Genomic DNA, 26,781 nt, shown 5'->3' with positions numbered 1-26,781 from the left:
TTTTAGTGTGCATATTCTCACATTAGCAAGCATGTCTGGTCGAGCCTGTTCTGCTCTGAAGACATATTGTGCCAAATACCTGGCATTGCAAGTTTTACGAAAATAAGCTAATTTATTGTTTCACACATTAATGTGCTACATGCACATGGCCCACCTTACACTGCGGTTCTAATTTCACTTTCACGTGTGTATGCATGCATGCAAAGAATCACAAACGCAACAAACACAGTTGTATTTACTTTATTTAATAACCCATGAATTCTCTAAACTATGTAAACCCTGTAGATTAGGTCATATGTAGTATATGTAGTGTATCACACATGTGACGTAAAAGGCAGCTTCATTTATTTTATTTTTTTATTGGAGTCCTTGTGAGCACTGCCTTTTATTGTGGATGAGTGATGAATTATGACTAGTCACGTAAACCTTCAATTGTTCGTACCAGTATGTACCTGCTCTTTTCTGTTTTCTTTTTCATTCAAGTAAAATCGAGGGAATCGGTAAAGTTCTTTTGCAGGAATGTGCATGCTTTTAACAATCATTGCATGTTTACACGAAAAAAAAGGAAAGGAACATTGTAGCAAAACGACCTAAACATGTATACTACCCAAATGTTAAGAAATAAGCATCATCCAGCTAGCACATTCAAGAAAACATAAAATTCTGCACAACATTTTTGCCTCAGCGTGGATGCTTGGCTGAAATGAGTGGAAAGAAATTATGTATTTCAGTGCGTCATTCACAGCCTCCACAGAACTCATGCTCAGCTGAAGTCTTAGCACTACTCATTGCACCAATGTACACGAAGAGGAATGTGATGTGAAATGCATGGTGAACATTCTAATAAGCCATGTTACAATGAGACTGCCCTTCAGTTTTTCTAGGCAGGTCTTGCAAAAGCTGCGCACTCTTCCTGCGCATATGAAGAACAAGCAATAAAAACCAGCAGTTGCGTAGCGTCCCCACCAGCAAACAAGGGAAGCAAGCTAACGTGACATTGTGAACACCACAAAAGCCCATAACTGCTTACACACATTGCAGAACGCCTCAGTCCTAAACAGCCCAATAAAGCTGCTAGAGATCCCAGTAACTGGTAACTTCTTCGGAGCATTCAAGAGTGGCTAAAGCTGTTCTCCGAAATGACCACTTTCTGCAACATCAGTCTTGGTGCTTGCCAACTACTTACTTGGTCCAGAGGAAGAGACTGGGATGAAAGCAATTTGTGGGCGAGCATACTTCCTGTCTGCATCGATTTCATGTAGCGCATATTAGTCCGGTGAGTAAAAATGTAAATGGCAGGTGCAATGTTGAGAGAAAGACGGCAGTGTAAATAGGAGATTGAATAACGGAGGCTAAGATCAATAAGAGACTTAGAGGTTATGTGATGTGTAGAAGAGACAACAGGCAGTTTGTTAGCGTGACAGAACGGAAAACACACTTGAAGGTGGCAGACAATTACTGTCTGATGATACTAGGAAATTCGCAGGCTTAGGGTGTATTTCATTGATATAGGCAAGAAGTGTTTTGGCGATTTTTGGGAGAGGCCTTTACCCTGCCGTGCATGTTACGACGACTGGCGTAGTGATGATTTACCCAGCGCCATTCACAAAATATGCAGAAGAAATTATTTCACAATTGCTGCCCTTTGCAGTTGCCCATGCTGTGTGTCACATTGCATAAAACATGTCTGATGGAACCTTATCGATATGTCTTGAGAAAAAAAGAAAAGGGAATAATGCACTTAGGAAAGCACATTATATGGGAAAAGTTACGACCTGAATCGTGTGATCAGAGTGGGGCGAGTTTAATCTGTCCTACACCGAGAACATGCTGGAAACATATGGGTGAGCTTCCACTGTATCGCATGAAAGTGGCCCTTCCAGAATACAGCTTTTGGCCTCCTTCCCACAACATGCAAATGCTAGACAGACAACACTGCTTTGGCCGAAGTGCAACAAAGCCACAACATTATGGTATAACTATCTGTGGTAAAAAAAGAACACAGTAAAAACCATTGAGGTGATTAACAGAACTTCAACAATGCATGTAGGAGACACTTGACGTGTAAAATAAGATGTTTCATAACGTCTTGCTGGCCACAAAGGGGAAGTATTTAAGATTAACGAAAACTCCGAATTTAAATATATACTGGGTGTCCCACGTTACTTGAACCAAGCTTTAAAGATATGTAAATGCCATATAGATGGACAGAACCAAGGTAATGTTGCTTGTCATCGCTTGGAGATGCTCAATTATTTTTTTTTCATTCTGCCTAATTACATAATTAGTCTTAATTAAGACTTCTCAAATATTATAATTAGATGAAAAGCGTCACTGAGAAAATTGTAGAGCAACACAACATCTCTCACTAAAGTTTTATGCTGCTCAATACGTGCTACACAAGAGTGTTTTTCCAAGCATGAGAGCAGCTTGCGTATATACGCAAAGTTCTTCGAGCAGACAGTGACATGGCAATTTTTCGTGTATTTGGTGGCTTCTTTCATGCTTGGAAAAACACTTTTATGTACCATGTATTGGGCAAGAGAAAGCTGTATCAGGGGTTTTTGATATTGCTCTGAAATTTTCTCATTGACACTTTTATTCTAATTATATGAGGAGTTGACTAATTACTTGGGAATAATTATGTAATTAAGCAGTATTTTAAAAAATAATCTCAGTATCTCCAAGTGATGGTAAACATCATTACAACATCACTTTGGTTCTGTCCAGCTATATGGCATTTGCACATCTTTAAAGCTGGGCTCGAGTTACATGGGACACCCTATATATAAGCAGAAGCCTCCATGTAGAAGAATAACAGGACACTGTTGCGTTGCTGCAAACATCATGGCTTCAAGTACAAAGAAGTAAGCCAAACTATGTTTGTGTTATGGCCGACATTGCAAAGCCTACTGTCCCAACAAATCTCATTTTTCACACTTACTAGTATCACACAGACAAACACATTTTCATTCATCTTTGTTGTGCCGGTAGTCATGGTTGCTGCCAGCTTTCTTAGTTTGTCATGCCAATTTAATTTTCCTTTTGTTATGTGATGATGAAAGTATATCGCTTTATGCTTCGAAGTGTTTCTGTGCAAAGACAACCCTATAACTAAAATTCCCTATCTGAAAGTTTTCATGCCTTTTAGAAAGCAGACACAGAAAAAAAATTAAATTTTCACTTGAATGCTGATTTTTAAGGAAACAGCCTTCCAACGGTCACCCGGTACCAAGTGACAACATATCTTGCAACTATTTGCTGCCACTCTATCAACACTCTGAAAGTAAACAGCATGCATAGCTGCAATGTGTAGATTAGCTACTCATGCGTTAGCAAAGTGGTATCTCTTGTTTGGCACAAACGGCAAGTGCAGCGACCAAGTTTACTTTGTGACCTGCAGGTAAAACCGAAAAGCATGTGAGGCTGCCAGACCCCACATGTTCGTACCATGCGAACTTGTTTGCAGATGCTTCCAAAAGTTCTTGGAACATGTAAGCCATTGCCGAACTGAATTTTCCCCCTAGTCTGGGCATGCTGCATAGTGTGCACTGTTGCAGCTCTCCGTCCTTACCTTTCTATCACTCAGTTGCGTCAAATGCACGGCCCCAGTTTCCCACATGGCAGTCAAAAGTACACACTTCTTTAATTGGCTTATGCACTGCTCTTATGAGCAGGCAGACAGCAGATGTTGAAAGTTGTGTGCTTTCTAGCAATAATGCGTGCAAAATATCTGAGAAAGCAATGGAACAGTGCACTACCAACTTTTTTCCTGTATCACTTTTGCAATACAGGAAGCTATGGTCACACAAGTGAGTGCACCAAGGAAATTCAGCTGTTTCGTGGCTCCCACGTTCACAAGACTTCCACGAGCACCTGTGCATTCCAAACTGGGTGCTCTGGCAAGACGACTGCACTTCTGCACTCTTCGTGCAACAACAGGCCCCACACTTATCACAGGGTGTGGACCTCAACACTTGCACATAATGCCCCTGATTGCTGAAAACAACATCTGAACATGCCATCTGAGCATGGCTGACGGTAGAGTGGACTCAAGACACAAATTGTGAGAGGCATAACACACAAGAGCAGGAAAAACGTCCCAATTTGACCATGACAAAGCTGCTGAAGAAAGCAGAAGACGTAGCCGTTGATTAACGAGACTGTGCGGTGGCCAAGTTATGTTACACGCCTGCAAGCGTATTGCAAGTGTTTTACAAATGTTGAATTTCAAGTGCCTTGCAGAAGTAATTTTGCATGATTGTAATCTCTTCCTACTCCAAAGTCATTTGCTATAACACAGGAGGATCATGACATAGTGGCGTAAGAGGACATGACACATGCTTTTGATAGGCAAGCATATTTGTGCACGAACAAGGGCTTGGTGCCAATTAGAAACAGCTACCGTAAGCCACCAGTTAACAAATCAGCTCATCAGTTTTGTTTACTTACATGCATAATCTTCAAGAGAATGAAAAAAATAAAATAAGAACTACTACTTTCTTATCCAATAGTTTACCCAGGATGTCCACACTATGCAAGTGAAGTCATCCGAGACAGTCACAGGTTAAGGTGGCTGGGGTGAAGAAACACATTCAATCACTCCAGCAGTAAAGAAGCTTATTTTGCTTGTTTATAGTCACTCAGCTGCACTGTTACTGCACTGTTATATTTTGTTATTTAGTAATGTGACTTTGTCACTAACTTCGTGATTTTTGTGAATAACTTATCTGGCTTACTGCCAGCAAATGAAGTTTACTCAATTCCCTCTGCACAATGAGGTCAGCTACTTGAACATGCAGGCTACCTTCAGACAAGCTTTCAGAACTTGTCTGACTCAATAATAATTTGCAAATAAATTATGCAATGGAATTACTAGAAGGTTAATTGACCAATCACGTGGCTGTAGTAAGAGCATGCAGGCATTGCCATACAAGCAAAGAAAAAAAAAGGAATGCAATGAATGAGAAGAACAAGCAAATTTAACACAATTGTTGACAAAAGTCATTGCACGTAACTATGTGAAATTTACATGTCTCCGCAAGTATGCTGGTGATGGTATGAAATTGCGTGAAATATGCAATGCACTATATGTATAACTCAGGTTGATAAAAAAAGGTAAAACGAAGTAAGACAAACACAAATGGCAAGCATACACTAGCTGCACATTATGATGCCAGCAAATAGCAAGCTACAGAAGGCAAATGAATAGGTGATATAACGCTGCTGTAACATTCAGTAAAATGCTGCTCAGTTATAACAATAAAATGGGGCTCTTAAGGGCCTCATCAGCTTGCAATAATAGTAAAAAAGAAACTGACATTATGCTACACTTCGATACTTTGCAGTGCCTCAAAAGCCAATAACACGTACTATGCGCTTCAAGGAGGCTGCAATTCTAAGGTCCACAAGGGGTCACATTGAAGACCCATCATATCAGTGTAACGCAATAAACAACAGCTGCAACAGTGAAGTCATAAGAGATCATCGCACGTTGGCTACCGTTTGATATGTAGCAGTGACATTTTCGATTCTTTAAAAGCAGCAGAAGGTGAATCATGTGAACCACCTCTTCTCTCTCTCTTTCTTGTTTTTTTTTTCTGCTACACCTACGCAACAGTATCGCAACAAACAACAGTAGTATGTGTATTGTGTCATTAAACCTACACGAGTTTGGAACAAGAACTGCACTTCACTCGCTGACGCAGTGCTGGGCCCGTGTGCAGAATTTTGACAGGTCTACAGCAAAGAAGTTTTGCTGCCGCACCAGAAGTGTACAGTTCTGTATAAAAAGATGCTAATGCTATAGACAATATCAAGATTTCATGCACCGGCACAGCAAGCACACGCTTCTCCTTCTGTGGGCATCAGCCTGCTTCACTCAAAGTGGGAGAAAAAAAAAGTGGCAGCGCTCCCAGGTAACTAAAGGAAAGGAGTGAATTCTGCAGATGAGGCCAGCAGCTCTGTCACATCTGTATAAAATGATAAGGTGAAACCAACTATCCGACAGTTGATGGCCTTCTTCCAAAAGGGCTACAGCAAGTTCACGTTCATGGCTGAATGTTACTATGGCCACGAACACCATTCCACAACAGGTAAAATCTTAATGGTTGATTGACTGACTCATGAGATTTAAAATTCCTAAGCAACACAAGAGTTCATGAGTGGTACTGTAAGAGGAAGGTGCAGGATTAACTTTGAGCATCTGGGATTCTTTAACGCATGCTCGAAGTTTGGTACATGAGTGCACGCACATTGTCTCCCCATTGGTGTGTGTGGCCTTGGCAGCTATGAATCGAACCCACAACACTGTGCTTGGCTGAAGAATGCCAAAGCCATTAAACCACTATAGTGGGTGCATGTAACCCACAACCCCCACTTTGTACTTCTTGAGTACTTCTGGCACAAGCAATACAAAAATACAGAAACCCAAGTCATCCAACTAAGGCTGCCACCTTGATGCTAAACAATTGCCACACGCTAACTCCATCACATTCTGGAATGCCAGGAAAGCTACCCTTTGTGAAGACCTTTCATACTATATTGCACAAGGACTGAGCTAAGCTTGCCACTCCGGTCATTTTGGGTGAAGCAGGCTGTTGCAGTAGCAGTCATTAACACATGAAACATGTTTTCCAACAGTTCGCGCAGTGTATAAATGATGCGCGAAAAGGATGACATGATTCCTGAGTGAAAGCTAACTTTCTGGAATGAGAAACTGGCTCATCCATTTCTAATAATGACAACACCGGCAATAAACATACTCTGGTAAAGAAAAAAAAAAGGAAAGGAGAAGCTCATTCCATCCATGCTCCTTTTGGTAAGCAACAAAAATAATGACGAGTAGATGGGCGATGCCATGGAGCAGTGCACAGTTTGTACAATGTACTGCTACACTGCATTCCTTGATTTCCATAACTTTGGCCAGTTCACTGCCGGGATGCCCCTCTGGCCTGAGCAAGCAAGGCGTTGCGGGATCGGTGAGCAGGCAGTCACTCATGCCCTCTGATCCCGTTTTGATAAAGAAGTCCACAAAGTCACTTAGAAACATACAGAGGCACTCTGGTGGTCGCGGTTGTGGGGAACCGATGTCGTTGCACAACAGTTGTTCTTCGTATTGCAGTGCGCAGTCAATGAATTATTTCCGTGCACACAGAGGCAGCAGAAATGCAATGCTTTGACACACTCGTGATGCCACTCGAGGCGAGATGCTTTCGGCAACAGAGAATAGTGTGGAGCTAGCATTTGAGACGCTTGAGGGGAAAAGAAAAAGAAGACGCACAATTAAAAAAGAAAGAAAGAATACCTCACTGACTAGCATCCTGCAACATAAAACATCTGATTAACTTGTATTGCCATGCTAGTCTGCTTAATGCAGCATAATTCAAAATATTGTGTGTGCTTTGAAAACATGCATTAATTGATCTCCTGTCAACCTCTAGTCTTTATGCAAGCAGAAGAGCTTTACTGCGGCGAACCTCAAGGGATTCTCACGAAGCTGTAGAAATTTGTTCATGCGAGATGTCAGTATGTGAGCATGCCATCAGCATGGGGGGATGGTGACGCCGTTCACAGTTCCGAGAGTTTGGTAACGTGGCCTTCAGTCAAGTGGTGCTTCACTGTACATAGAAAAGTGAAGAATGCATGATCGAGGACGGCAAAGCTAGATGCCATCTGAAATATCCGATTTGGAACAGTAAAGCAGTCCTTAAGATGCCCTCAGGCTACAGTGGCCATTTGATTTGCTTGATGGCACTGTTTTGTTTTACTGTCGCCAATTTATGAAAAGCTGTGAAATCTATTTGGCAAAAACGATGGACAGGGAACATGACACATTTGAAAAGCGAAATCACTGAGAGTTGGCTGTTGAGCACTGACTATCTTGGAAGTGTTTTTATGCATTGATAAGTTCTCCAAACAGGTGCTCTGTTATCGAGGTCCCAAGAGGCAAGCAATTGATGCCGAGATTGTTACAGCGGTACCCAAAAGATTGGATATCTCATTTTTCTTATGCACAGTTGCTGGACCAAACCATGTTAAACGAACAAACATAATCAGCCTGTTTCTTAGCTTATAACTGCTGCTCACAGTGGTAATGGCCCAAGTAGCCAATCAAAATGACACGAAATTCAACATTTGTCCAATTTCTCCACTAATTCTTCCACTAAGCTGACCTCCTCCTGCCAAAGAAATGAACAGAATACCCCACCAGTCTACATAACATACTCCAGTATATATGTCCATTAAATTATTGAATACAAGAGTGCTACAGCTTAAGTGACAAAGCCTGAATGACTAGCACTAAATGCCAATGTAACCTTCACAAACATTTTGCACTTGCATTTCAAAAGCAAATCTACCTAGGAAATTACATAAGACTGCAAAATAAATAGCTTTTTTTTTTCTATCACATGTCAACAATGATGACAGTATATCCAAGAGATAGAAAAAAATAAAGAGTTGAGATATCTGCATAGGGCAAAATATATATAGGAAAGCATGTATTAAAAAAAATCCTCGCCCAAGCACTCCGTACAGATGGTTAACCAACGAAGCTGAAATGTGCAGCCTTGGTGCTTATCATTGAGTTAATTTCGATGATTAATTAAATGGCGGCTTGGTAGGCTGCCAGATCCTCGGTATGCAGTTGCTGCTTGCGCTCAGCTGCAGGAGCCTGTTCTTGAGCCCGGGCTGTAGCATCGGCACGGTGTAGACGAGCTCATTCCCGGTTCTGCTGATCGAAAGCTGCCTGCTCCTCAGAAATACATATGACATGTGGCCTACCGATTTTGGAGCCGGAGAGAAACTGCTGCGAGCGCACTCCCCTTTGACAGGGAGCAAGGACATCACTACTGGCACAGCCAATCACGCGCCTCTCTTACTACTTTTTTTTTTTCGTGCATGCACATGGGGTTGCGCCGGATGAGTTTTTGGCGTGCAAGCAACATACGGATGGACGGACGAATCAGCTAGCCATATACAGCTTTACTGTAACAACGAAGTGCTAAAGGACATAAATCAATTGCGCGTTAAAATGAAATACCTTTGCTTATACTGTCTTGGCTGCCAACGGAGGATGAATTGAACTGCCTCCTAAGGGCAAAAGCAAAAAATGATTGCAAAAAAACCCCAACTAAAAAGCGAGATTCCCGGAAATGGGAACAATCAAAATTCAGTAATCATGCATCAACATGTAAGAAGTAAAAGTGCAGTTTATTGATCAGAGCCTCGCCCCCTTAATTTTTCTGCAGCTAAAATATTACTTGTAAGCAGAAGTTAATTTGGGCCTAAATGTCACAGCAGAACTTTTAATGCACAATTTGTGACCGATTCAAGATTCATAGCTTATAACTTCTTACATTCCAAAGCAAAAGTGGGGCAATGAAAGGTACTATTGCAGAGTACTCCGGAATAATTCTGACTACCTCGGTTTCTTTAACACACAACCTAAATCTAAGTACGAGTGGCTGCTTTTACAAAATGCTGCTGCCGTGGCCTGGTTCGAACCAACGCACTAGCGTTTATGTTATCAGATGACTTAATCTGCATTCATGAAGGGAATCTGGCTGACACTTGGACGTGCACAAATTGCACGACAACCGATCTGATAATAAGAGTACAGTATAATCTCATTTGTACATTGCACTAAAAACCGTGAGAAGGGAACGCACTAACCAGAGAAACGTACTATCCAAAGTCACTAACAAATTTGGCAGACTCAATTGTAGTTGACATCTACGTCATGTGAAACATTGCAGCACGAGACGCTGATGCACATTGGACTGGTAGGGCCCGAGAGAGCCCCGACACGTCTTGTCATTTTACTATTGCATAGTGTTTTAGGATGGCGATGGGAAACCAAAACAAAACCAAGCTGATGGGCAATGCTGGATAACGATGCCACTGGAGTGAAACATGAAGCCCACTTCAGGTGCCTGCTACTAGGGACTGGCAGCGCATTTGAGTGTCACCTCTTAAAATCTTAAAAGCGTGCAGTAAGCTTCCAATGGCCACTATGCCACACGCGCTGTGGAACAGATAGGTGAAGATGCCTATCGCAATACGGTTGGCGGTGATAGCTGTGAATCCGATGTGCAACTATCGAAGGAGAGATTTGTTGCTATTGTAAAAGGAAACTGAGCGCGTGCCGGCATTTTCACGTGACACGGGCAGGAAAGCACTGTGGGGAAGCTGCCACGGCGAGCGCCTACTGGTTTCGATCGCGCATGCCTCGCGTTTTTGCTTGTTCTCATGGGATCCAGCAGCTCTGGGAAACATATCCTATGATCACAGTTTGGTGATGTGCTGAACATCGGTGGCCAAAGATTGCATTTTCCAGGAACACATTAAACGGCAAAAATAAAGCATAACTATACTAAGTCATTTTCTGTATTCTCGATAGTGAATGTTGACACCAGGTAATCATACGAAACAGGATCGTATCAACAAGGTTCTCCTGTACTTAATATTGCCGGTGTGGCAATATTAAACTTACATTTAGCAGGAACAAACGAGCATGAGCGATGCCGTCACAGTCTGCACTGCAAAAGAGTGATTCAAGCGGCCTTGTCCACAGGGAGATTTTGGTGACAGCAAGAAAGCAGATTCAGCAAAACGCTGTTGATGCATCTTCTTAACTCAATGAGAGCTCATGTGCCAAGAGACTGTAGCTTAATAGAATACCAAGGCCAACATCTCAGGGCTGGCGCCTTAATATGCCAATACTAAGACGGTCTACTTGCATCTTACAAGTTTCAGTCTTCCCTCTGGATAAGCTTCGAATCACCGAATCAAAATTTCTAAAAGCTGGCACATAAATGTGCGGAAAAGCATTGCATTTCTGCAACCCGGTTGCAGCGGTCTGCTCTTTTTTCAGAGCAGGGTGGCACAGATGGCGCCGCTATTTCTGTTGTCTTCATGACGCCGGGCAGAGTGGGCGAGTCCCCGTCTGTGTGGCACAATGACATACAGCTGGCTGATTTGGATCCCCAGTGGCTGTGGGCATAGATGGCCACAGCTGCAGTGGCCATGGCATCACTGGAAGTGGAACAGTCCATGAGGGGTGTCGGCACCCCCCTTGTCAGCTCGTCAGTACACCCAGGAGACTGGCACCCACTGAGGACTGTTGTCCAGGGCCTCCAGTGTGGTCTCCAGCGTGTGGATGGTCTCCTCGATGTCGTTGTTCACCACTGTCAGGTCGAAGAAATGACCGTACGCCTGGCGCAAGAGGTCGCTCTCTTTGGCTAGCCGCTCAAGGCTCCCATCAACCTGCAGTTTATTTATTAATTTATTCATTAAATTGTACTATAAAAAATTGATAATTTAATTAAGTTTCGGGCTTTCACGTGCCAAAACCACGATAAGCTTATGGGGTGCGTTGTAGTGGGGAACTCCATATAAATGCTGACCCCCCGGGGTTCCTTAATGTGCCCCTAAACTTAATCACATGTGCATTTTTGCATTTCGACCTCATCGAAATGCGGCCACAGCAGTTGGCATTGAACTTGAATTGTCGCTGATACAATAAGCTGGTAAAGCAATAAGCTTGAATTGTTGTACAGACCTTTCTTATGTTTGTACTGCATTTTTCCCCACGTACACACCTAATGCCATGGCTGGCTGGCCCCCGGCATCATTATTCTGTCGGTAGACAAGCCAACTCATCGAAAATGAAAGCGGAGGCAGCGCCATTTTTTCTACTGACTACAAGTGAAGACTCACCTGCACATTGCAAGTTAGAAAAGACATATAATAGAAAAGGGTGTACTGCATTTCAATACTCATAAAAAGACCAAGAACTGTGTACACCAGTAGAAGGTGACGTGATAGGTCACTTATGCATCTTCATGTTATTGCCGCATGGGATGCCAAAGGTAATTTTTCGCGACTTTTAAAGATATAAATTCGCATTTGACCCCTTTGTTTCCACCCGATCGACGCTCCACAGCACTTGGTGTTCTGCAGCACATTTTCCTGCTTCACTGAGCGGGTTTCACGTTGTAAGGAAGTTGCTATAAAATCTGCTACAAACATCGCATTTACAAAATGTCCGAGTCATTTGTTTAGAAAAAGCTTCCACGTTGGATGCAGTAAAAAACAACAACAAAAAAGCTAGGTAGCGAGCATAAAAAAGTTTAAGATGTGCAGGAATGCAGAGTGAACTTGCGCATTTCTTGCACTCAGAACCTCTCTTGCACTTTTGAACTTAGCCCTTGGAAAAATATGAGCTGAAAAAATTGGCTTTCTTTTGAGCCTGCTACTCTGGTTACAATGGCTACAACAACAGAGTCTGGTGAGCAGGAAGCTTTCCATTGTTTTACAAACAACTCCTGCTGAAAGCATAGACAAATATGTCCATCTATTATGCGAAACCTAAAACAACTAGAAAATTGCCTGCAATGTGCTATCATTTATGAAAAATAGCCAGAAACAGCAGTTCTTTGAGCGGCCTGTGAATGACCGGTCACTCCCACTTTGGCCTTGGCCATCGCAGCCGGCAGAGTGCTGGCTGTGGTAGCGATTGGGTTAATCAGAGAAAGGGGCTCATTTTAGCCAATATGCTAGGCAGTCTTTCCATGAACAGGGGGTTATCTTGATTCATGTTCTAAGCAGTTGAGCGGTTGTCTGTACCTTTAACAATCACTTTATCAGAAAATACAGCTTTTTGACAAAAAGCAGCTGCCATTAACTTATTGTTTGCATAGCATAACAACAACAGCAGCACCCCCACAATGCGCTGTCATGTTGCTTGTGACTTCTGTATGTCACCATATGGCAACAACATGCACTGGACTGTGTATCAAGCAAATAAAGAAGTGTAATTGAGAAATTAAAAAGGTTCCATTATGACAATTCAGTTCAAGGTCAAGCTGAATGCACTGTACCAAGCTGCCAAAAAGCTGACACCAAGCTATTACAGGCTGTTCACATTTTTTAGATGCATTCATAGCCACCACTTCGTCTGAAAAGTAAGTCAACGACTGCAATATGATGTGTATTTATAGAAAAGATAAACATATTCCACACATAGGATTTGAAATCCAAGCATTCAGTTTCACAATCTTTTTTAACAGTGACTACTTATTCTTTTTCTCAGTGACCAAATAAAACATGGCAAGGCCTGTCAGAAGCAACCACAGCCTAAATAAGCTGCTTCACTCGTTAAATACACATAAATCAATTCAATGCACTTCAAAGACACAAAATAGCCCTGAAACAGAAATGTGTTTAGCTCACTGTGAAATGAAAACAATGCTTCATAAAGCGCTTACAGGATAAAAAAAGGAGCAGTCTGATCGCTGTTATGAATTCATTCATGAACAAAGCTGTGGCCTGGTGAAAAGATACTTACGTCATGCATAGATGTTAAGGAAGGTGCTGCTATGAAGACCACATATGGCGCATATTCCCCAGTGCGAAGGATCTTCAGTGCCTAGAGAAGAAAAAGAAGTCATCCCTCATGTACATCAGATGGGGCACGGGTTTTTAAAAAGGATAGCCATGAAATATGATGTTCAAGTCATCTTTTCAGCAAAAGACTCGTTAAACAAGATTTGCAATCTTGTCAATAGACCTAAACAGGCGTCCAAGGCTATGTGCCGCGGCAAACACTCGGGGCAGCTCATGGCATGCTCAGTGGTAGTGGTCTACGTCCTTCCACTTTCATGCGGCAAAAGGTACTATGGGCAGACGGGACGCTGCCTTAACATCCGCCTTAGGGAGTACCAAGGTGCGATCAGGAATGCAACAGGCTCGAACCTGGCTGCGCATTGTAGAGATTGTTTATGCAAACGTTTGTTTGAACAAACCGGAACATTGTAAAAAAATATGAATCAAATCAAATGCGAGATTGTGGAAGCCTACTTAATGCATGTAAACTCAGGTGCATGCGTCAGCCAGACTTCTATCGGTCTGCAGGATAAAGAAACTGAGTTTTTGAATCCCAACATAGGCTAACACCCCTTCACCCTCATAAGCGTCACTTTACACATGTTTACATTTTCTGTATATTTTAGTCACTTGTTTGAAAAAATAAACCAGTTGTTAGTATAACTGCATTCGTATCGTGTATTTCCTTTTGTCTTTCGTCCAGGTTGCACTGCCCACCCCTAGGAATATGTTCAATCACCAACTCACCCAGCTCGCCGTGTTAATTCATCGCTGTAAAACAGAATGCTGCCGAATGCTTTGAAAAGCTTCCTGTAGCTGTTCGTACAGCACCAACCTGTGGCTCGACGTCGAGGATGGCAACTTTCCCCTGGGCATGGATCTTGCGGATGGTGTCCAGCTTGGTGCCGTACATGGCATCCTCGTGGGTGCCGTACTCCAGGTACTCGTGCGACTCAATGTCCGACACCATCTCCTCATGCGACACAAAGAAGTAGCTGCGCCCGTTCTCTTCACCCTTGCGCGGAGGACGCGTCGTGTCTGCAAGAAAGGAGATTCAAATCAAATGCAACTCATTGTGCTACTATGCAGCTCATAGTCCTATAATATGTTTGCATGAATGACCAGGAGATTGTTCCATTGCTCTCTATAGTACATTCAGACATGCAACTTCAACATGTCAATGCTGGGCGCATGACAGCAAAATGGCTCCTATGCAAGAGAACCTAAATTGTAGCTGCTATGCAAGAGAACCATTTGTAGCTCATTTCTCCAAGCATGGCTGCTTTGCTGACAACATCATCCAGCAAATGCAACATAACATGTCCAAGCATCACATTACACCACACATATGTACATACTTGCTTTTAAACAGCAACAGTACCTCACATGAAGCATTTTACCCATGGGAAAATTTACTGTTGCAATCATCTTACTTGTACCTCTGTCTCTGTACTAATGCTTATCTGTACTGTATATTTTTATCAAGGCTGTACTGAGGCCCCTGGGTGAGCCTCTGTACCTCTGCTGCTTTGTGTTTTCTTTACCAGTTTTCATAAATTACAGTCGACAAAGGAAATGGTCCAGTAGTAACTGTTGCTGATGTATTATCTGTTCAACTGCTGCTGCAAAGCTACCCAGAGAGGAAAAAAGATTGGATAATGATGCTAGCTCTGTAACAAAGAGAAAGAGAGAGAGAGAGAGAGAGAGAGAGAGAGAGAGAGAGAGAGAGAGAGAGAGAGAGAGAGAGAGAGAGAGAGAGAGAGAGAGAGAGAGATGGTTGGATGGATGGGTGGATGGATGGACAGCCGGACGGATGGATGGAGAGAGAGAGAGAAAACATGCCTCACTGCAAATATTATAAAGTTATCACAGCACAAAAATTTTGAAAAAGTAGATTTTCCCTGCTGCTTTTCCTTGCCGCCAGTAACCTAGATTAGAGCACTGCACGGGCCGGTTTCTCAGGTCCGGGCCTTGCCCGAGCCCGAAAGTACCACGTATTGGCCCGCCCGAGCCCAGTCCGATGATTTTAAACTTGGCCTGTACCTGGCTCCGCTCGACTTGGCATGGCCTGGTTATGTTCGACCCATTTGCCATTGAGCCCTATAAAAAGCTAGGTCAAGTTCTCGGTTATTGTGAAGCTACTGTCATAGTAGAATTTATTTGCTACCACTTTATTCATGTACCCTAAACCTTGCTAAAAATTTATTTCATTCTTGTTTTTCCATTAACATGATCATGCACGGGCAGTGCAAAGCGGCATATCAATGATCATTGTCAAAAATCTACATACACTCGAATCTTGCTATAACGATGTTGAAGGGTGAGCCAAAATTCCTTCTTTATATACATTACTTCATTAGATCCATTACTGCCAGTTACTGCAATATATGCCAAACGGTGCACACGATTGTAATCATGGAAATAAGGAGACAGCTTTGTGGCCCGTGCAACAGCTACACGACCACACATGCAATGCAATTTGAATAAAACAACAACAAAAATCTTTGGCATGTGCAACGCGCAACTTCTTAGCACCTGACGAAACAGCCTTTAGGTAGCTGCCTTCTATTTAGCTTTTCACTTGGCTCGTCAAGGTCGAGCAACATGTGGCTCGCAGCACAGTGCTCCGCTGCGCGATCTCAAAGGCAAGTGAACTTCGCTGCACCAGCTGACTCGGCTGGCCCGTGGCCTGCGAGACTGCACAGGAGCCAATGCAATCTCAGAGGCCATACCCAGCTGCCAGCCTGCATGCCCCACCTTCATGGAGAAGAAGAAGTGAATGCACTAATGCTGATCTTGTGCACCACCGTGGCCTGGGCGTGACCCCGAGATGGCACCGGAGAGATTTCGAGGCCATGCCCAGCTGTGCCTGCTGGCGCGACCCGTTGCACAGGCAGGCATGCAGTACAAGGAAATGCACCAACACACCGCTGCGTGTTGGAGACCACAAGAAACACACTGCTGCCAGTATTAATGATTACCACATGGTACAAAATGGATGCTATGAAGCGAGGCAGCATGCCAAGAACATGTGAGAAATGGGCTTCTTTTAGTTGCCGCTTTATGCTAAATTTGACAACTTAAAAGCTTCGAGGCTGGCTCCTGCTGGCTGTCGGAATGCTGTGCACAAAAAAACTTTGCTGCTCAATGTGTTCTTGCGATGTGTCGCACAAATGGGGCACACGAAACAACAGAAAAGACGAAGCTGTGCCTTCGACTCCTCTGTCATCTTGCATGCCCCATTTGCACAACACATCATGTAATGCAGCACCAACTAGCCTATCAGTCTGTGATTTTGCTCAATGCGGCACTCACGTGGAATGGGATATGCATATTTGTTCGGGTAGCTGGCAATGAGGGTGTTTTTGATGTGTCTTCGGCCGACACCATGGGCTCCTGCAATGAGAACAAATTGAAAACAGAAAGTCAATGCTAAGCACCTTTTTCACTTCTTTCTTAATGCCAATTCTTTAACTGACACAACTACTTCTAGAGTGCTCTCAGTTACGAGACTAGTTTTCTTACAAACACTCCAAACTTGCATCAAATAGTGTAAAGTGTGGCATTTTTTAAAAATGTCTTTGTTCTACACTTTAGCTATTTACAAGACTGCAAGGTACTGCAGATTTTGTACCTACAGGAGTGACAGAAGGAAAAGAAAAAGCACAAAAAAACACAATTAGATTTGCTTTTTTAGACATGTAAGCTCTAGCTCAATTCTCAGTTCACTTTATTTTCTATGCACTATGCTTTCAGTCACACTCTAAAAAAAGCTTGCATTATTTGGGGCTTATCTTGTCCCCAAACAATCATCATGGTCTATCTTGCATGCCTTTCGTTTCTTTAATGCTGTGTGCCTGGTAATTCCACGTCACAAACAGCATGCATAATTATAGGCATGACATACCATTTATGACAGGAAAGTTAACAAGTGCAGACTTTTCAAGAAACGAAATGCTACCAAGACAGGTGACAATTATTGTTTGAGGACAAGATACGCCCCAAAGGGTGTACACTTTTTTATAGCGCGTACAATATCATGTGGCATGAACCTAGAAACCAATTAAATTAGGTACACAGCACACACATAGATTCTAATAAGAAAAAAAAAAAGGTAGAGAGAGCAAAGGGTACAAGCCACCTCCCTTCCCCCCTCAGAAGAAAAACAACAAAAAACAGCAGCCATGCACTACGTTTGGCAGAAACAATAAACATTATTATTCAATGCGTAATACTGCAGTGAATCCATAGATGTAGCCTGCTCTAGCCTTCGTCAGGAGTGCTGACATAACATTTTTGACTTGTTCTTTTTTTTTTGTTAGATGCTGGTCCATACCCTCTCTTAACATCATGACGCAATGTCTTGTCCATTTTCCACATTTCCTATTGTGTGTGCTGTTTTGCCATAATGTATGTAAACCAACAAGTCCTCTCTTAACCCTAAATAAATAATGGCAAATGTCAACACACTTTAAATAATTGACTACAATACTTGCTTCTACAAAACAGTTTTGGTTTTGGTACCAAGGCGGTGGATGAACCATAACACTATGATGCACTGGCTTTCTCTGCTCCTGCAATCACTGAGGCTTCCACACACAAGAGAAGCCAAAGAAAATGTGTACGTACAACTCACTTGTTAAATGTATTACAAGATCATGATAACTAGCCTTACTGCGACACAATGTCAATGAATTTTACACTGTGTCATGACATTATGATGTTATTATGATAATGTTGATGGCACAAGGTTTGGCATATTTACACCTACTTTGTTTCTTGACCATATGTCAAGCATACTTTTGTTATTCTCCATGCAGTGCATTATTGTTGGCATGGGGCGTAAAGGAAATCATAGAGGTGCCGGCAAAAGCATGTTTTAGTTGAGCCACGACCACACGAGAAAGTTTGCAAGAGGCTCTAAATTTTCCTCGCAATTGTTTGTACCAAGTTGAAGCTCCGAACATGTCTAGTTGTTAACTTGAGGTGAAGAAACACCCAAACACACCACAATTTCGGCAATGAAAAAGCGACTGTCATTGCTGCAGCCTCCATGCCGTCATTTTTAAAACCCAAGGGAGCCAGACGATGCCTGAACAAGCAAGACTCGTTCTTGGGACAGAAAGGGGTGAGATATTGAAATCGTGTTTAAGAATTCTATATAATAAGTTCCAATACATCGCTGTGCAGGAAATAGATACTGTAGCAGAGCAAACCAGTCTGTTGCTCCCGCTGCTTGCATCGTCACACCCATTGTCATACCACTTACCCAGCAGGACAAGTGTCTTTCGATGAAAGGATGGGAGCCGGACAACTTCCTCATAGGTGACAACATCCAGCTGGTCGAAAGCTGCGTTGTGCTTGGCCAGATACTTGTCCTTGAGGTGTTTCTTCTTGCGGCCGAAGATGGAGCAGTTCACTGTAAGTGTGGACAAAGAAATCCAGCGAGCTCTTATCAAGATATGTGCAACAATGTCTAGAGTTTTGATCATGCATGATCACATGTGAAGAAAAAGAAAATTTGAAGACAGGAAAAAAAGACAGGCACACTCCAATCTCGTTATGGAAAAGTTGCATTGGGCACAATAACACACTTGCTATATCTGACATTCATTATAAGCATGTATTCTGTACATGTCGGATATTGTTGAGAAACATTTCGGTTTTAATTCAATATATCTCATATTTCGCTCTACCCAGGTTCTTTATGTCCTGCTTTGACTGTAACTGCTAAATGTTTTCATTGGGACAACAAGCTGCTGTCCGGACAGATTGAAATGCAAGCACACTACGCGTTTCAAAGTCGAGGAAGTTCTTGAACGTGCTTTACAAGTGACTCAGCCAAATGCTCTTATGATTGAAAGTAGGCATACGGGGACAGGTGGATTCAAATTCAAACAAACTGTCTGCCTCAATTTCTGGATGTGCACTTGTCTCAGTACAAGAAGTGAGGTTTCAGTGTTGCCAGGCAAGCTTTAAAGGAAAAGCAATGCTACACTTGACTATATTGGTATAATACTCTTTTAGGACTCTTCCTACATGTCCACAAAAAAAAAAAAACCTGTTAGTATAGAAAATCAGTGCCAAACTTCCACTTTATGCAAGTGTCTAAGCTGTGACATTGATGATGTCAGAGTGGCATTCCGATAGCGCATTTCCAAGCAGAGCAAGCAATTTCATGCGACATAAGAATGTCTTGCCGTACCCCCTTGGTCGTTCTTCGCGTGTTCCATGGCGATGCAAGCCATCCGCCACTCCTGGAGTTCGGGCGAGGGAATGAGCCCGGCCGTACCGTCGGCCGTCTCTTTCTTGGCCTGCCACCAGTTGTGGTCGTCCTTGCTGATCACCTGTTGAACCCCCAAAGAAAGGGAAAAGGAGGAGGGCAGCACAACGGGTGCGCACACATTTCTCGGTCTCACAGGTCTGCTTTCCTATTTCCTCCTACTGCTCTCATGCCAGCATGGAATACGAACATGAGAAAACAAACTGCAAGGCACATTTGTTTTCTTACATTTGCCAACATGTGCCATAGCAATGTGATCTATATACAAGTGCTTTTAGATAGTTTGGGGTCTAAAATACATTTAAAGCATGCTTGTGCCATAATTACATGCCGTTTTGAGTACAATTAGACATAATAGTCGTTCTACATTTTTTTTTCTGTTCGGCTTTCATTGTGGTACGACAGTAGGTGGTAGTCCATCATTAAAGGAAACACAAAAATGCACAGCCAGCAAGCTACAACTGTTCTCAAGTGGGTGCTCTGAAGACTGTTATGCATCCGAGACAAACATGCCCAGTAGCTGCGCTGCTGCAGCAACCCTGTGCCGTGGTAAAAGTGTGCTCTACTTGTGTGTAGAGCATGTACTGTACTGATACTGGTGCTAAACAAAGAATTTATGCTGAGTGAATATGACTTCATTACTGTATAACTTCAATTCCGTAATTGGGAGATTTGCCCTAAAGTGAATAACAAAAAAGATACTTAGTGAAACTCAATTAAATATTTAACAGCACATTGCAAATTGCTGTGCAATTATTGCACTATTGCACTGCACTATCTGCAACTGGAGACCTTTTTTAATTATCCACGCAAAAATTGAGAGGAGCCCTTCAATCTAGACAACCGCAGACATTAGGATGAAGTTACCCCACTGTTCCCTATTAATGAGCACATAATAAATAGTCATCCAGCTGCATACTACTTTAGCAGCATGCAGCTTAATATCTGCAACATAATATATGACACTCGGCCAGAAAGCACCTTTACTGTTAATGTTCTAACAAAAAGCTATTGTTCTAATGCACTATGCTGTATACGAAGTGAATAAAGTGCGTTTTGCTTGTGAAAAAGTATATGCAACACATTTCGAACGCACCAAACTGTACTTACGACAAATGCATTTGCAGCTCAAAAGCATTTTCAGTGGCATGACCTCTTTTTTTAAATGTAATCTATCCTATAGCTACTGCTATTCAGGTGACATTGCTGCTATTTGAAGGCCTACCATGATTTTGCAGCCAGCAAAGGTCACGCGAAACACCTGCTGTAGCAAGAGTAAAAAAAAAATGTAGCTAAGAAACAAGACTTTCTATGCCATGTAGACCAATATATCTCTGCTACAAAATGGCAAGAAAGAACAAAAGCAAGTGGCTAATTGCAGGCTCCATAAAAGCAAAAGACCTGTAGAATGTCCCCTGTCTGGAATGCAATGCCAGCTTGTGCACATGGAATGAGGTCATCATCCAGAGGGTTGTAGTCGAATAGGGCACGAACGTATATCTGGAGAAAAAAACAACAAACACACAACGACACCTTGAGGCTGCGAAAATGACAGTGCTAAAAAAAGTTTTTTGCACGAGAGTTCTGCAAAAGCAGAAAGCACAAGCAGTCAAGAACTAAAACAACGCCACAAGAGAATCAACTGTTAATCGTGCAGCACAATCAGCAGTTAAAGGGCCCCAAAACCAGGCGTACATTAAAATTCCTGATTCCTGATTCCTGATTTGTAATCTTACAGCAATGTCCAGTTAATGTCCTCCTGCCAGACATTTTTGAAGGAATGCAACAGCAGCCGTGGTGCAAGTGGCAAGCCTTTATGGGGATTGATTGATTGATTGATTGACTGACTGACTGATTGATTGATTGATTCACTCATTCGTTGATCAACTTATTCATTGTGAGTGAGTGAGTGAAAGGTTAGTCACTCGGGTTTAAAGTCCCAAAGGAACACAAGGGCTATGAGATGCCATAGTGAAAAGTTACAGGTCGATTCCGACCATGTAAGTTGCCTTTGCAAGCACTCAAATATTGGTTCACGAGCCTTCATTGCACTCCGCCTCACTGCAGGCTTGTGTTGGAGCCCTGCCATCAGAGTGCTGCCTTTCTCTTCCTGCGCTTGGCTCCATGGTTACTCTACACGACCATCCATAACGTTAGGGCAGACAAATTCCTCTTGTGGTGTTCCACTGGCATCCAGTTTTGCCAGTGGAACATTCCATGCAGAGTTTTCTTCAAGGTATCTTTTAAGAGAAACAGCCAAACACTCCAATCCTGGTGTAGCATTAACACTGAAGCCAGAGGGCGGGCATGAACATTTACTTGAATCGGAAGGCTCCTACAGCGCTTTCAGCTGCGGAATTTGCCCAACATCATGAGTAGGCACATTGCACTTGTTTGTCCAGAACATCCCAACCTGTCTAGAGGCCCTTTCAAGACTGAGAGCAGTTGGATGACCTTCAACTACCTTCAGAAACATAAGGTTTATTATGAACATGATATATTTTCTTCTGACTTGAAAAAAAAAAAGAAAGCTTTTTGAGCCTTCTGCAACTCTGACAGCCTCTAACATTCACAAATGTGTTAGAATTTGCTATGTGCTGATGTGCTATTGTTCTGGAACAAGGTATATGCTTTTGAACCGAAGAACAACAATACAACATAGTGAATATATGCTTCCATGCAATGGTTGCACTAGTCAACATAAAAGACTTTTTACTTGTTTTGCTCTACAATAGCTCGTTGCCTCACCATTTTACTGCAAATTGACCAATCAGCACTAAAATTAATATGTACAAAAGTTTAACAACTAATGGTTGTCACCTCTGACACACAAGCAATATGTGCCTGCTCACAACATTGCGTGTGCCTAAGAAAGCCAAGCTACATTACACACACTACTGCGTTTCTACCATGCACACAAGACAAAAAAAAAAAAAAAACAGTAGAGGCAGGCAGGACAAGACAGTACGTGAAAGGACATGCAAGTAAAATATACAAGCATGAAAATTATGTTAGGAAGTGCCCCATCTTTAATAGCTTGCAGATTTAATGCCAGCCTTTTTTGAACAGTTCCAGTGGCAACCTGAGCGTCGTTATCATGGGCTGAAAACTCGAAGCTTCTTTAGAGCATGGTGACAGGGCTAACCTGCAAGCAGCAAGACAGTCATGCAGACTGTATGGGCATGGGCTTTTTAAGACGTAGTTAATTTTCCCCGTCCCTATGTTAAACACCATGGAAATGTGGCTAAAGGGAGGCTAAAGCAGTTCATGACTTGTGTTCATGACACTGAGGAAAAGTTCTTATGGGAATGAGCTCGGGCAAACAGTGTCAAAGCTGAGAAATTAAACACAAGTTTTAAGTCTGCAAATGCTTCCTGCTATGACTGATTGCAGTTATGACTGACTGCAGATTTGGCACCAAAAACTGATGCAGGGTTTCCTTTTTCTTCCATGACTTGCAGGAACGTGAAGAAAACATTGTAAGTAATCTCTACCTTAGCCTTAGATGAAGTTAATTTGCATCTCAGTGCTTTGAAAAGGTTGAACGTGGCCAGAAAGAGGATAATGACATTCCTCAGCATTTAAATGAGACACCGTTTGTTGTTGACATAACAAAGGTCCGAGTGTCTAGGATAAAAATGAACAGTAGTAGAACATCTACCAGAGAAAATTACTAGGCATACAATGAAAACTTCTTTTTATTTTGGGATATGTCGATGGTACACAACTAGAACACAGGTTACACAGTCACCCTGTCTCAAAGCTTATAATAAAAATATGTCTGAATACACTGAATATAACCGAAGTTAACTAAAACAAAAAACAGTCCAATGGCAAATTCTGCTAGTAATTTCAGAATAAGAATTGATACTTGGTAATTATTCATAAGATTTCCCAGCTAGCGAGTCTATTATACATAATCCAATTTGATTCTATGAGTAAAACATCCTAGTTTACAGCCAATTGAGCACGCATCCTTTCCAGCAGTTCAAAGAATAACTATATGTTGACAAGTGAGAATTTGGTGCAACAAAAACACAACACAGACTTGTAGAAAAAATACATGCACAAACATTTTTGGGCCGGCTAGCTATACAAATCGTGCCAAATGAAACAACCATATGTCTGTAGTTTTTTTTTTAAAGGAGCCATGTAACACCTTTTTGGGAATGCATGTAACATCTGGCCCCATTTTAAAGGGCATCGCTTCACTAATCTTTTCCAATAATAACCTCTCAAATGCATTATGTATGAGCACAGTTGCTTGCAAGCAAGGTCTTGCCCCTGAAATGCCTTCGTGACCTTCCCCTCCTCTCTACAACTGCTAGCCTTCTGGGAATGGTGGTACTGTGAACTTATGCCTTAGGTGCTCTGCTCACTCAGCTGTCATCGTACTGAGTTTTCACATCAGCGGAGTGGTGTTGTTTCCTTCCAACAAATAGTGGCATCATTACATTGTTGCTGAGATTTCTAAAGAAATCTGTTTCAGCAGACCTTGCTTCATATCAGAAAAAGGGGTATGGATTGCTTGAGCAATACTCCTGTCTGTCTATTTGGAAGTGATATGTGGTTTTTTCCGTTATTTTTCTTAGCCACGATAAACCTGTGCGCATCTGCTCTTGACTGTACATTTCCTTATGGCCTTCTTGGGGACTGCAATAAATTAGTTGTGAGTGTAGTGCTCGTGGTGTCCTGTATTGTTTTTTTCTAAGTCAGTCTTATTTGCACAAGATTGGCTTTACTAAGTGTCGGCCAACCAGCCCAAGAACAAGTTATTTTTTGCTACAGCTGTCAGCATGTTCTGGCTGATTTTGAATAGTGCATGAGATTGTTGCCATAAATCGTTGTTATAGCCAGGCTGCGTCTAAAATCTTTTACCTATGCCTTGCTCAATGATACGCAATAATATGGCCTAGTGAAGTGTCGATCAAATTTTCTTCTATAAGACTAAGGAATGACAACATGTAGGGCTACGTTGAGATGACTCTCTGCAGTGTTTGAAAACTGCTCAGATACACAAAAGGCAATGGGGCACACAATCCCACGTGAGTAGCGACAAAACACAATATTTTAGCAATGATAGTGTTGTCCATTATGAGGCTGTAATAATGTGCGCTGCTATCATTGATGCATGTTAATTCGCAAGCACTGACGAACGCGTGACATCACACCTGGCTACAAAAGGATGCAATTCAATAAACTGTTTGGGCTTGTTGATATTGTGCTCTGTCTCGTATACCCTGCCTTCTTTCACATGTACTTGCACTAAACAAAGCTTTCTCTAAAAATATGCGAACCCAACACAATTTAAGGATTCGACTGTTGCTCAAAAGCACTGAACTATGCTTTTTAATCTGAACAATAATACCGCTGTTGAGGATATTGCTTCTTCCAAAGCACGGATCGGTAGCTATATCTAAAGAAATCAGGCCAACACTCATCCTGTCCCTTGGGTAACATAATAGGCATGAAAGGCTTGGTGGGGGCATGAAAATTTGCTTAAAAACGAAGTTGTTCTTTTCTTTCTAAACGAAATTGTAGCTGCCTGCTGTGCATGCAAAAAAAATAATATCCAGCTCGAGTATTCTGGACAGCACTAGCTGGCAACTAAGAAGGCGTATTTACCATGTTTAAGAAAGCGCTGCAGGGCCCCTTTTGTCATATCAGCATAACTGCATATTGCATTAATAAAAGCTGTGCTTCTAGCAACTTCAAAAGGTTGACCACTACAACACAATGCTGGCAGCTGAACCGCTTAACGAACAGCAGAGTACATTACACAAGCTGTATCTAAATTCTTCCCACGCTATTGCACAACACAAAGAGCAAGTTCTCCAAAAGTCAGCGCATGAGTATCATTGAAAATACTACACGGACATTAACTATGTTAGTCTTTACCATCACAACACAAGATACCTCCTGAATGTTGCCAACAGTTGTAAACTACTCTTTAACCTTAATGTCCATTTCGTAGAATAATAAAGCAAATTGCAAGAGGATACATGGGGAAAGTGAAAGGAAGGAGTGACAGTGCATTCAGAGGAGTTACAAGCTCATAAACAGCATATGATAAAGCAGCTACCACAAAGCCAGTTGTTCTGCCTATCACGGAACACTAAGCCCAAATATACAGAATGGAAAGTACATCTTCCCACTTCTATGGCCACTGGTAGACGGGCTACTTATGTTACATATACTCATGTATTCAACAAGGCATGTGTATTCTGAAAACTTCTGCACGGCACAATTTGTGTGTGTATATACTTTGACACAACAAAGCAACTGATGACAAAAGTAACTGCAGTAATGCCTGGCAATCCTGTCATTCACTATGTGGCAAAAGCACATTGAGGTCACTACTCTCACAAGTAAAGCGTTTGCAAAAGATTAAAAGCCATCACACACCTGGTTACACTGTACTTACGCCTCACTTGCACCATTTACATATGCGTATGCTGCACACAATAAGCTAGAGCTTAATTTACACTACAACTGATGACAAACACACTTGCAGCAGTGCCTTACATCCTTGCCATCCACTATGGTGGAAACATGTCAATGTCGTCATTGTCCTTACAAGAACGTTTGCAAAAACTTAAAAGCCATCATGCAAGTGATTCTGCTGCACTTACCCCTCACTGTATTAAGTCTTGGAGTACTATGGGTACAACAATAACACCAATAATTGGTCCAGCAAAAGCTCTTAACATTTGTGCAGAGGTTTCCCACTGAAAACCTTAGGCAAAAACTGCCTGAGTGCTAATGAGTGACAAGGAAGTTAATATGTATAGTCATAATGGATAAGCAGTGTGTCTATTAAGCTAAAAACTTACTGGCACTTGACAGTAACTCCTGCACCAATGAGCCAGTCTGACTGCATACAACCAAGCAAACAATCGGAAAACACATTTCACAAACACAATCAGTAAACAGTTTGTCAAGTAATCTCTTTACAAAGTGCTGCCATAACAGCTGTGGATAAAAGAAATATCTGGATACATGTAGACAGCCCATCATACCAACAATGTTGTGCATCTGTATGGCACTCAACTGAGTCTTGCGCGCAGATTAGCTAACATATATACATGGTGTCCCAGATAATATGCACT

General features: G+C 42.2%; 1 protein-coding gene across 5 annotated transcripts in view; it reads right to left on the bottom strand.

Moving 5' to 3' along the window:
• Window positions 1–224: 224 nt before the first annotated feature.
• CASK (peripheral plasma membrane protein CASK) overlaps window positions 225–26,781 on the bottom strand; it is an 815,631-nt gene continuing 789,074 nt past the window's right edge. For all 5 annotated transcript variants that reach the window (XM_070532311.1, XM_070532313.1, XM_070532312.1 and 2 more), the window contains 7 exons: window positions 21,074–21,172; window positions 19,595–19,736; window positions 18,659–18,808; window positions 16,705–16,785; window positions 14,225–14,427; window positions 13,352–13,432; window positions 225–11,268 (listed from right to left, as the gene is read on the bottom strand). In XM_070532311.1, the coding sequence (XP_070388412.1) occupies window positions 11,089–11,268; window positions 13,352–13,432; window positions 14,225–14,427; window positions 16,705–16,785; window positions 18,659–18,808; window positions 19,595–19,736; window positions 21,074–21,172 (936 nt within the window). In that variant the 3' untranslated portion in view covers window positions 225–11,088. The remainder of the gene's footprint in view (window positions 11,269–13,351; window positions 13,433–14,224; window positions 14,428–16,704; window positions 16,786–18,658; window positions 18,809–19,594; window positions 19,737–21,073; window positions 21,173–26,781) is intronic.

This window comes from Dermacentor albipictus, chromosome 1, assembly GCF_038994185.2.
Source record: "Dermacentor albipictus isolate Rhodes 1998 colony chromosome 1, USDA_Dalb.pri_finalv2, whole genome shotgun sequence".
In the NCBI taxonomy this organism is placed as follows: domain Eukaryota; kingdom Metazoa; phylum Arthropoda; class Arachnida; order Ixodida; family Ixodidae; genus Dermacentor; species Dermacentor albipictus.
This window is presented reverse-complemented; position numbering and strand designations above follow the sequence as displayed.